At 32.9% G+C, this 13,370-nt stretch overlaps 1 protein-coding gene across 4 annotated transcripts in view; it reads left to right on the forward strand.

Moving 5' to 3' along the window:
• EPHA5 (EPH receptor A5) overlaps nucleotides 1-13,370 on the forward strand; it is a 323,812-nt gene that overhangs the window by 203,441 nt on the left and 107,001 nt on the right. For all 4 annotated transcript variants that reach the window (XM_060109012.1, XM_060109001.1, XM_060108993.1 and 1 more), the window contains exon 6: nucleotides 7,070-7,194. In XM_060109012.1, the coding sequence (XP_059964995.1) occupies nucleotides 7,070-7,194 (125 nt within the window). The remainder of the gene's footprint in view (nucleotides 1-7,069; nucleotides 7,195-13,370) is intronic.

Below are 13,370 nucleotides of genomic sequence, written 5' to 3' on the forward strand. Positions count from 1 at the left end.
TGTCTTTCTTGGTGTATAATTGGTATGCAATAAACTGCACATAAAGTGTACAATTTGATAAGTTTTAGCATATCTATATACCTGTGAAACATCACTACAAATAAGACAACAATCATATCCATTTCTCTCAGCAAGTTTACTCATGTCCCTTATTAATCCAACTAAAAAGAATACATACTGTATGACTCCATTTTAAAACTCTAAAAAAAAAAATTCTAGAAAATCTATTGTAATAGAATGTGGATAAGTGTTTATTCACCTCTTATCAAAATTTGTGTGTGCCTAGGATCATCCAGAAACTGTTCTAAAAACTAAGCAGACAACAGTGAAAAAGGCACAGAGTTTTCTAATTTTATGGAGATTATAGTCTGGTTGGACTAAAACAGATTGCTTGAATGAACAAACAAATCAGTTTACAAAAAGTACTAATAGGTCAGGAAAATATAAAAAGAAACAATTCCCAAATGAAGAAAGACAAATATGGTATCAGACATCAAGATAGCAAGGCAGTTAGAGTGAGCCAAAGGTTTAAGAAATCAACAGTTCACAAAACAACACTGATCCAGTTTCTTGCCTCAGGTTTCCAAGTTTGTATAATTTTGTTAAAAGAACTGATCCTAGTATTGTTGCATTCAATATTTCCCAAAATTACTGAAAAAATAATTCAGCTAGAGTGTTTATTAAAAACACAGAATCCTTGGCCCATTCTGACCTCCTGAGTCAGAATTTCCTGGAGTGAAGCCTAATAATCTGTATTTTTAAAAAATATTGTCCCAGACCAATCTGTGCAACAAGAAACACCTAAATATGATGAACTGCGTGGCAGAGATGAGTGGAAGCTTCCAGCTACCAGATATTGACAATCCACTTGGCCAGATTTTGACCTATGGAATTAAATATAAGATACATGTATTTTTAAAGCTTGTGTATAAATAAACTAATACATTACTCATGTGGAGGGACCTTTGGAGGAAAGTAAAATAAGTGCCATCTGAGAAAGTTTTAACACATTTGTGGATTGTCACAGACTGAAAAGATTTCAATATTACCTTATTTATCTTTCTCAGTGCTTTAAGATTCAAATTTTATGTGGATAGGTAAAATATTGATACATAGAGATGTATTAGTTGTTTTTTTTAATATAAGGAACCAATACTTGAGTCTATCTATAGTTTATTTTTGTCTACACAAATAACATTGTGTACAGGGACTGATGAATAGTATTTTCTTATTCCATTTAATACAACTGAGTTTCATGTTTTCATCATGATAACTTTCTTTTGAATAATGAGACAGACATCAATCTATATTAAGTGAATTATTAGTAATTTAATTAACAATTAAAATTCAACACTTTTAGGTCTTTAAAAAATCTGTGAAGATGAAGGAAGTTTACCTATAACTATTTATTTATGTAGAGTTGTGAAATCCACTGGATGTTGAAAATTAAATATCTTATCTGTATAGGTACTTTGCCTTTTGATCTCACCCACCCAACATTTAGAACAGTGTCAAGTTTAGAGAAGAGGCTACATATAATTTTGATTGATGAAAGGTTGAAAGGATTAAGGATTTAGAGAGAATCTGTTATTGAAGTCTTCTTAAACAATTGTCTAATATTTTAAAACTATTAATACAAACAGTATTGAATTGGTACCTATCCTATAACTATACTGTAATACAGAATCAGACTGCAGTCTTATGAAAAGTTTGTATCATTGTTCCTATTTTAAAGATAGAATTTACATTCATAGTGGTTAAGTAACTTAAACAGAATCACTCAGCTAGGAGATGGCTGGTTGCCAAAGGATTTGAAGCCAATTCTGCTTGACTTCAAGGCTGTCTGTGTCATGGCATCCCTTCCCATCTAAGGACACTGTGCCCTAAACTAGCTTCTATATTTGAAAAGTTAAGATGATATGCTGTTTTACATAACAGCAGACTTTTGTATGTCATTGCTTGTACCATTGAGATGTTAGAGATTTCTATGTTATATCATTATCAATAAGCCAAACAGACACAGATTGACAATTCTTTAACCACTAGACACATATACTGGAATTAAACAATTAAGTAAATGGATGGCAGATGGTGGGAGCCACTGTTGAAGTAGGAGGTTACAGAAAAGTTAGGGTGAAGAAGCTAGAATAATCTGTGTGATAACTGATTAGAGTTGGTGACATCAGTTTATACTTATGTCTAGCTTAACATATATATATATATATACACACATATAGTTATATTTAGAAATGTTTACAGATATACACAGGTTAACATACACCCATTTATTTCCTGGCTTTGCCAGCTGAGAGGACCAAGAAGCAAAGCCCCAGTAGCAAGGAGCACACTTATCCAGACCTTGGAATTCTCCAATAAAAGAAACCAGTGTTCCTAGGAGAAATTACTTATTCTAAGATTGAGGACAGTAAATAAACAAGATGGACCTAGTGCATCTGGTCTTGCAGTGCCAGGGGGAAAGAAAGTGATGTAGAAAACAAACAAAAAACAGACAGAAAAACTCAGGATGTTGGGGGTATGTCAAAGAGACATAGGAGCTAACTGAAAGAGTAATCAATGGCCAAAGCTTTAACAATATGAGAAAAAATAAAGTATTAGATTATAAGCTAAAGTATAAAAATCCCATGTGTCTGTACTCCACATGAATATAAATAAATGATTAAACAAACAAACAAACAAATAAGTAAATAGGTTGAAGAGACAATAATTTGGGCAGATCCTGAGTGGGATACTGGGGTAGTAAAAGGATAATAAGTAAAAATAAGGAAATCTGAATAAAAATGAACTTTAATTAATAATAATGTATCAATATTGGTTCATTAATTGTGACAAATATACTGTACTATTGTAGGAAACATCTTACAACATATTTTTTTTTAATTTTTATCAGAGTATAGTTGATTTACAATGTTGTGTTAGTTTCTGTGGTACAACTGAGTCAGTTATACCTATACATATATCCGCTTTTTTTAAAAAAGATGTTTCTAATAGAGAACATTAGGTGTGGGATACAGGGAATCTCTCTGTACTACTTTAATAATCTTTCTATAAATATAAAACCATTCTCAACTTAAGTTTTTTAAATTCAATTAGACAAATTAGCCCATAATGGGAAATGTTACTAAGGGATAAATATCTTGCTTTATTATAGTGGTATTCAAAGTTCACCTCCAATATAGAAGCTACAATACAGAAACCATTTGGGATGTTTCCACATAAGATGAAACTTAGAAGCTATGTAAATTATTTTATTCTATTCACAACTTGATTCCTAGTGTTTTTGTTCTGCTTACACTAGGATGGTAATAGTTTTATGATGCAACATCATCCAGAGCAATTTTACAAGCAGCAATGCTCTGTGTCATAATTCTCATTTTGTTCCAGGCTTACTTAATAAATGGTTGAGTAGATAAAGAATGAGTAGAAGGTATTAGTGAGGGAGATGAATGAAATAAATTAAACATGCCTTGCTATTGACAAGTCTGGTTACAGTTATTTTAATGTACATATTATCTGTAAAATACTTTGCAGTAGGGTAAGAGTGCTTCCATTTACAATTTGCACATCATCATTGTGTCTCCAGGAGCTGTCAGTGTCCCCACTTTGATCAGCTTTACACAAATGATGCAGAGATGGTCTCGTCACAGAGCAAATTCTTCTGAATTACTCTGAGCTGAGAAGTGGTTTCCTCTTCTCCCTCCATTCTGAACCATGATTTAAAGAGTATTATTTAGCCTCTGAGACAACCAAGTTGGAAAACAATGGTGTTTATTAAATCAAACATTCTTTGAAAGCCATACAGTTTATGTTTAACTTTGATGGATGTAAGTAAATAACAAAGAATTCCACTTTAGGCTGGTTATGTCTGTGTTGATGTTTATTTTATAGCTTCAGGTTGAAATGGTTGATTATTTTATTAAAGAATTGATTGCTTTAAAATAAAGCACAAATCTCCAAATAATAAGATCCCAGTATATGCACGTAAGATGAGACAAACTCGGTGTTGAATGATACATGATGATGTATGTATTTCCCATTCATTCATTAATGCATGTTTCCATTTTTTAAAAATTTATGAAATATCTAGATGCCAAGTAATTTTCTGGTGCTGGGAATATAGCAGTGAACTAAACAAAATTAATCCCTGCCTTCATGGAGCATACATGTTAAATGCAATTATGAATAGAAAGTTGGCAACACTATCAATTTGTTAAGTGAAAACTGATAGCTACCTACAAGAAATACATCAATCAAAATGAGAATGTTTGCAATGTAGTAAAATGAGTGAAGAACTTTAAAGACAGTCTTTGTCTGGATCTTTACTAAAGTATAATGCAAAAAAATATATAGTGGTAATGGGAAAGTGAGTATAGTTTATAATTTAAGATAATTCATAAAGATATTCACTACTGAACAAAGTACATTAAAAAAAATTCTACTGTCTTCCTTAATTCTCTTTTCCTGCTTCTGTCAGTAAATTTGTTATTTTGCTACAAACACTATGATGAACTAGGGGGCTTATAGCTTCCTCTTTCTTGTTTCCATGTCTTCTGAATGCTTTGTCCATAATACCAAATGTGGCATGACTTTTCCCTCATGAGGGAATCAATAGGGACTTCGAACTTATGCCAAAATGTGACTGTGAGAACCACCAGTCCAGTAAAGTTTCCGTGGAAGTAAATACACTGCAATTTCAAAACTTCTTTTAGACAATTTTAGCTTTGTATGCACACTATGTGTTCTGTAGTAGTCCAGAAAATTTGTGGACCTGGACATGTTTAAGAAAAGCAGATAAGGCTGAAATTATGCATCCTCTGAATCTGAATATCACAAAGTACTATGATTATAAGAATAAAAGTACATTTTATAGTACCAAAGCCATCATCACCCTATTATGAGTACAGAAAACACTAGAAAACACTAGTTAACAAATTTTGCTCTTACAAAGTATATCTGTCTCTATTTTAATTTTATTGAAAGACACTTCACACTTGTTTCCTAGATGGGTTTGTGGACATAATACATAATAAAAAATAAAGGTTTTCTCTATATTTGATTTTTTACCACCAGTCATTTATTCCATACATATTTATGGAATCCTTCTCTGTCCAGGTGTTGTTCTAGATCTAGGGATTCAGCTGTGAATTAAATAAATGATATCCCTACCTTCATAAAAATTACATTTTACTTGAGAGGACTGAAAAAGCAAATACAGAATTAAGATATGAATATCAGATGGTGGAAGTTGAAGAACTAAGGAGAAAAATAAAACACTGAAGAAACAGAGGGCATGGCGAGGTTAGGGGGGCTGAGGTAAAGAGCAGACAAGAAATGTCTCAGTGAGAAACCCGGAGCAGGGAGAAAGCCCTGGAGAAGTCAGGGTGAGAAGCACCTCTGAATAATAGAATGCAAATACAAAGAATCCTTAGGCAGTAGTGTGTCAGAAGTGCTTACAGCCAGCCAGCCAGGGTAGAGTTGCTAAAGAACAGTAGCAGGAGATGATGAGGTCAGAGACGTAGAGAGCCATACGGTAGTGATGCTTGTATGCATTTGCACATTTGGGTTTCACTCTGCAGTGAGACAGAGAGACACAGAGGAGTGACAGGATCTCACTTCTGTTTTTAAATGATGAGCCTCTTCCCCACCCCCTTGTCACACTAGTATGGGGCTCACCAATCAGTTCTAAACTTTGTTCTTGCTGTCTGTTGTTCAAAGTGGTGACTCTGATTTGATTACATTTTTGGAGGTGTAGAAAAAATAATTAAACATAACAAATTACAGTGTATTACTTTGGACACTGCTGGAAATTAAAATAGTTAGAAATACTATACATATATATGTATATAACATATCTTTAAATTTTAATCTCACCAGATGTCTAATACTGTTCACATAGGGCTAAGCCTGTGGTTATACACTACTCACTATGACTAGCCTCTTTTCCATCTTATTATATGTATACATTATATAAATGTATATGTATATATAAAAATATAATGTATATATGTTATGAAATATGTATATACATATATATTTTATATATAAAATATGTATATTATATATTATTTCTCTATCTCTTTATACATACACACACATATTATATGTGTGTGTTTATATATATATATATATATATATATATATATATATACCATTCAGTAGTCCATGATGGTTTTTTTCCTTGGTTGTCTATAAAAGCTGAAAACTACAAAAATAAAGGTTACCTACATCAAGAAAAGTATTTGTCAATACCTCTTTATGGTGTCAAACCCAGAGTCTATACAAGTCTTAGCAAATTGATAAAAATGGATGTTGAAATAAATATTCATATGTGTGTGACTTCAAATTCAAAATATTCAGATATACCTAAAATAGCATATCTTTTTTTCTATTTTCATCAGTGTCATTTAATAGACACTGGCAAATAGCAATGAACACCATAAGCAATTGTGATTTCTATTGAAATATTTGGGGAAATGGAAATGAAGGAAAATGTCTCTTTTATTTGCTATTGTTTTCAATATATTAACATGTTTAATAGCATATTTTTAAGAAAAACTCCACTATATTTAAGGTATGAATTTTCAGTGGTTATAGGACCCATATGATTTCAAAAATAAGAAATTATAAGAGTTTTAATGTCGTGAAAATGTGGTAATATAGATAATTATGTATTAATAGTGTAATGGGATTTATTATACAGAGTCCATAAATTTTAGGAATATAGAATATACATAAGGCCATCAAGAACATCTTTATTCTATAAAAAGTAAGATAATTTATGTATCTAAATTTTATAGAGAAAATGTAGACTTAAGATTCTATGTGACTACAATTTTATTATAGAAAATACTCAGGATATTAGTTGATTTATATTTTTTAAAACACTTCAAAATCTGTAAAAACTTGTATATAAAGTATAATTGTTTCCAAGTAAAATTAAAATTTAATTATTTGGGATTTTTATTCTTCTACATGTCAAGAATGCCCAATATACATTATAGACAGGTGTAATTTCAAGGCTCTGTTAATCATGCTACTCTTTATTTTGCAGCTCCCTCTCCAGTCACCAATGTGAAAAAGGGGAAAATTGCAAAAAACAGCATCTCTTTGTCTTGGCAAGAGCCAGATCGCCCCAATGGAATCATCCTGGAGTATGAAATCAAATATTTTGAAAAGGTGGGACTAAGAATAAAGAATATCCTTTCTCTTCTTCTTCTTCTTTTTTTTTTTAAATTTTAGCAACTGCAGTTATCCAATTTGTAGAAAAGCGTGTTGGAATTTTATGTGTAAATCAATGACAATTGACTTGCAGTCATGATTATGAAGGCTGGAAGTGTACAGGGAGCATTTCATTTGTGTTCTGCTGCTGCCAAATAGTTTACACTGCCAGGATACTGCTGTAGAGTCTAACATTAGCTTAACTAGGGTTCACAGCATTAATTAAAAGTTGAAGTCATAGGACATTTTCAAAGTGTCCTAAACACTGGAGTTGTTAACCTTCAGTAGTAACTGCAGTGTACCACAGGGAAAAACATATTCTTATGGTCAGTAACCCTGCATAATACCTATATTATTAAGGACGTATAGGCAGATAAGGTGTATATGTACCTTATAATTTAAAAAAATCTATAACAAAAATCTAACACTGTAGCATAAAATTTATTTTAAAAATGTAAGGGCATAAAATTGGAAATGTATGCTTCACATTCCCTATAGTTTCCTGATTTCCTCTTCTTCACTGAGTTGGCTCCTAGGTCCACTCTCACATGTTTTGCCATAATAGTTGTTGAAATCTGAAGGCAATAATCATCCCTCTTCCTCTTTTCTGAATCCACAACCAAATGAGTTATTGATAAAGGAATAAACAGGTGGAAACTAAAGATGAACTTATAATTTCTAAAGCTGGACTGGAATATTTGGCTTAGATATGTAGCCACCTTGTTGCTTCCATGTTGGAAGTGACAACTCCCACCCTATTTTATTGTGATTTTTTGTACAGACTAGATCTGAATGGCATACACTACTTAGAACAACCTGAGTTCTAACAGACCAGGTAAAGATAGATGAGTGCCCAAACTAGTCTCTAAGAGGTGGATAGGAGACCCTGGCCCAGACATATGTGTCCTATGGAAGTAGGAGTATAAAAGGTTGCTGAAACAATGCAGAGAAGCAGATCCCAAAAGAGAAGGGAAGGAAGGGCTCAGCCACACTTACCCAGTTGCTTCTCCCAAACTCCCAGAGACATTGCTCCTTCTCTCTTAGGGAAGAATGAAAAGGGTGGAAGTTCAAAAACTTACTCTGCAATACCTAAGAAATTGTCCAAAGTAGAACATTGGAAACGAGAGGGGAAATGAATGGCCCCACTTATACTAATGCAAAAGTATCATGAGAAATACTGATATCCTGTTAATGAAAGTTACTTAAAAATTCAACATTCCATTTATATGCATAGATGAAAGATTATAGATACAACATTGAAATACATTGAAGTAATTCATAGCATTTGTTAAAAAGCTTTCTTGCAACTGATTTTTTTAAAATAAATTTTATTTATTTACTTATTTGGCCGCATTTGTTTTCGTTGCTGCACACAGGCTTTCTGTAGTTGTTGCAAGCAGAGGCTACTCTTCATTGCAGTGTGTGGGCTTCTTATTGTGGCTTTTCTTGTTGCGGAGCATGGGCTGTAGGCACGTGGGCTTCAGTAGTTGTGGCACACGGGCTCTAGAGCTCAGGCTCAGTAGTTATGGTGCACGGGCTTAGTTGCTTCACGGCATGTGGGGTCTTCCCGGATCAGGGCTCAAACCCAGGCCCCCTGCATTGGCAGGCAGATTCTAAACCACTGTGCCATAGGGAAGTCCCAATTCATAGCATTTTTTAATTGCTTCTTTCATCATTGACTCAACAATTACCCGTGTAGAGATACAACAGAGAACAAAACAGCCAAGTTTATGTGGGGGAGAGTGAGGTTATCTACATTCTTTTTAGGTTTTGGATGTCTATACAATATTCATATATTCATTTTATAAATAGATAAATAAAAGCTCAATTATCATGTTTGAAATAGTTGTCTCTAGGAATGATTTGCTGGTGGCATTACATGTAGCTAGTGTATTATTAGTAAACACAAATGAAGATACTTATATTTCAGAAAAAAATATATTATTTAATACATTATTCACCAAGAGTGTCCTAAGAAAATACTTCTGAGACAAAGCTATGTTGAGATAAGATTTACAGTGTTTACCGAAAAAAAATATAGGGTAAATCAAATAAAATGTTATAATATTAATACCCTCACTGATTCCCGTTTCTCTGGGAGTAGTGGTCCAAACTGAATTGCCAATGCTAGAAGTCTACAATTTAAGCACATGCTGTATCCAAAAACAATTGGTTAAATTAATGTTTACATTCCTTTTTCAAGTTTTTGTAAGCTTTATTACTGCATACTAATGCAAAGCTAGGCAAATATATATATATATATATATATATATATATATATATATATATATATATGAACTCTTTTGTAAACATTTTAAGTTTCCAGATTTTTATTGTAATTAAAATTGATTTTAAAAGAAGTTGAGGTGCATAATGACATTTTAAAATAACTGTACTATGAAAACTATATATTTGAACATACATATCTTAGATGAAATAAAGTTCAACAGCAGGATGACTAAAAGTTTAACAAGTACTTGTTTTCCTGCATAGTTTTTCTTTACCTGAAACAACTAACTGGACCAATGAGTTTGTTTTTCTATTTTTTTGTCTTTAAGGAAATTGTCCTGATTTTTTCCCCTTATGTGTAACCTTCGATTGTTTTTACTCTTACTTCCCAGCATATGCATGAGTCTCATATGCACAATATTCATTTGGAGCAAGTATTTTTTTTTTAAGCTGCTGCTTCTGTTAAAACAAGGAGTTACTCAACAAGTGGTGGGGCAGACAAGTGGTTGGGCATTCTATTAATGTTCATTCTAAGTAATTTTATCCATGTTGTGGAAGTATTTTCTTTATAGTTCATGTTTATATTTATTTCAGTAAGATTTGGTTTTACATTTAATATTTTATATTTAAAGCTGTATTAATACATTCTATTATCTGCATAACTGAAAGTGAGAAAAATGATTTTGGGAAAAAAGATTTCTATTCATATTCTCAATAAATGAATAACAAGTTGCCTACCTACATGCTTTTAACACAGCAACCCTCATATATTATTTTGGGGAAGTTAACTTTTGGTCAGTGTTTTCCATTTTACAGAGAAGATACTAATACCCGACTTTTTGCCAAGCAAAATTATTGAACACACCAGTAAAATACACAAAAATGTTGGGGTTTTTTTTTTTAACACTTTAAGAAGAAGAAAAAAAAAAGGATAATGAGCTTTTATACCATGTATTGAGGTGGGGGTCCTGATAGGTTTCCAGAGCTCATTTTGAATCTTCAGAATGATACCACCAATTTATTGGATGGCTCTTGGCCAGACACAGGTGGCAGAGCTTTCCAGGGCTCACACATTTGCCAGCTGGCATTTCCGCCTGTGATTGCCCTGCTCTAATAGAGGTCATTGGGTCTCTCTGCTCCTGCATGGTGATGGGCCCATTGCCATCTCTTAATTAAAGACAGAGGCAAAGGGAAGCTGCCCTTTGGCAGGGTGTTTGCCAGCTGTCTCCTTCTGCTGAGGCCCTCCCCTCACTGCCTGTGAACAGTGTTTGCTAAGCAGCTGGGGAATGTAGCTCATTTGCTCAGCTGGGGCATGAAGGCAGCAAACCACTACCCTGACCAAGGACTTGGAAACATTTGGTTGTGGGTGCTGAAGATATGTATATAGGTTTGTGAAATGGAGGAATTTATGAGGATGATTTAAAGGAGTGGATCAGAAGCAAATTTTAGAAGATAATTCGAGGATTCAAAATGTGTATTTATGGGTTTTGATCCCTAAGATATATTCGCTAAATCTCTTCAATAATATAGTATTCAACTAACTCAAGGAGACAACGTACCATTAGACCCACAATAAGGAACCACTGAGACATACTTAATGTTAACAGATAAATCAGATGGAATGTTGTATAATTTTTTATAATCAACTGATGTTAGATTATACATTATGTCAAGGAACAGCATTCCAATTTCCTTGCAATGATTTTTTTTCTATTTTTGACAAAATTATCAATTTCTACTTTTTCAATAGTTAAGAGTTACAATCATGTAAGCTTTTAATTTTTTTTTTCTTTTCAGTAGAAGAATTTGCCATCATACTATAGGGTAAAATCAAATTTACCTAGAAGCTCTAATGCTCAGAAGATTGTGCTGGGTGCTATGTATATTATCTCTATCTCTGTGTCCTCACAGAGTCTTGATAAATAATTTCATCCTATTTTAAAAAAGAAAACAACTTAGGTTGAGTTGCATACCCACATTTACACATGTACTTGGTTAATAACATGGTTGGAATTATAACCCTGATATTCCTATGCTATTTTTCATTTTAAAAAAATCTTACTTTACGTGTAAATGTTAATACTTCATGTAAAAATCCTAATTATATCAAATATACCAGAATCATAACTTCAGTTTTGTCTAGATTTTTCTCATGAACTCAAATTCCCTTTAAACAAAATGCAAATAGTAGCGAATGTATACTTTATCAGTTTTTACTGAAAATTACTGATTCAATCACAGCCAAACTGGAAAGGATAATATTACTAAGAAACTCTTACACATTCAGTCATAAACTTGAGTGTACTCAGAGTATCAGTAACTACAATAGTTTATAGAAGCTATTTACCCCTTTAAAAAGGAACACATCAAGAAATTGCCTGCTTTTTTTTTTTACTGTTCTACCCCTAGCAAATAGAAGGGGTAATAGAGTACACAAGATCAATAAATATTTCTGAGTGAAGAAAATGACTGACATTACTAGGTAAAACTTTATAGAATTTATTTTTCTACTTTAAATTCTTTTAAAACTCTAACAAAGTTTCCTAAACACTTTAGAGACTAGGCACTTAAACTAACGTGAGCATTAAAAAAACAAAGATCAATTGTTTATGTAGACGGAATCAGAAAAGCATATTTGGATTAGAATTTGAACCATATCTATCTAGAGAGAAATTTGGATATACATAACCCTAAGAAAATTTTATATGTTTTGAATGTATTAAATGAGGAATGGTAAACTGCTTTAAGGGAAGAATATGTACCCATTGTTTATTTTAGATTGTATTGGTGGTAGCATAGAATATGGTTAGAAGTTGAGTTTGATGTGTCAAATTAGAAAAATATTAAAATAATAATTATGACAATTAAAACATGTGCTTTACAGTTTAATACATGTTTTCACATGCATTACCTGTTTCATTCTTACAACATCTCTGTGAGGATATCCAGCCACCAATTTTTATCCCAATTTTACAGATAAGGAAACTGAGGATAAAAGAAAAACTGGGTTTGCCGTGTTTTAGCACGTGATTTCAGCGTTCACACTAAAGGCACAGCATGGCATGCTGTAAACTTCAAGGGACAAAAAGTGTGGTTTGCATTTGTTTTACTTTTTAATAGCATTATGAACATTAAATAATAACCTTATTCCCTACTAGAGTGCTTGAGAAGTAAATGTTATTTTCTTGTTTTCAATGTTTTTCACTCATTTAGGAGAAATAAATCCTTTGCATGTTGTTCCCCTTGGATCATTTTTAAAAATCAATACATTTTTTTCTACTTGTAAAGACAAAATTCCCTGAAATATTTAGAAAATAATGATTTACAGGCATCAATAAGTTATTTTAAGTAAAGGCCAATTCTTAAAAAAGGGGAATAGGGCTTCCCTGGTGATGCAGTGGTTGAGAGTCCGCCTGCCGATTCAGGGGACACGGGTTCATGCTCTGGTCTGGGAGGATCCCACATGCCACGGAGAGGTTGGGCCCATGAACCATGGCCACTGGGCCTGTGCGTCCAGAGCCTGTGCTCTGCAACGGGAGAGGCCACAACAGTGAGAGGCCCATGTACCGCAAAAAAAAAAGGTGGGGGGGAATAATATCTCTAACCATAACCTATCTTTAATTCATCCTATAATATCTATCAGAAATTTACTACATGTGAAAAGACCTTAAGGAGAAAAACAAACTTAGCCAAAAATTCACACAGAAAAACATAAGGGAAGAGAAAGTTCAAAGCATGTAATGTGTATTAAATCTTTATATTCAGAGTGGTAACTTCAGAAATAATGAGGAGTTATAGATGGTTTGTCTAGACTTTTGTTAGCAGTCAAAATAGGAATAGTTCCTCTCTGTTTCACTTTCCAAAGCTATCTTTTCAGTGACTTTTGCCCCTTCATCTCCATTCAC

The sequence above is a fragment of the Mesoplodon densirostris genome, chromosome 1, assembly GCF_025265405.1.
Source record: "Mesoplodon densirostris isolate mMesDen1 chromosome 1, mMesDen1 primary haplotype, whole genome shotgun sequence".
In the NCBI taxonomy this organism is placed as follows: domain Eukaryota; kingdom Metazoa; phylum Chordata; class Mammalia; order Artiodactyla; family Ziphiidae; genus Mesoplodon; species Mesoplodon densirostris.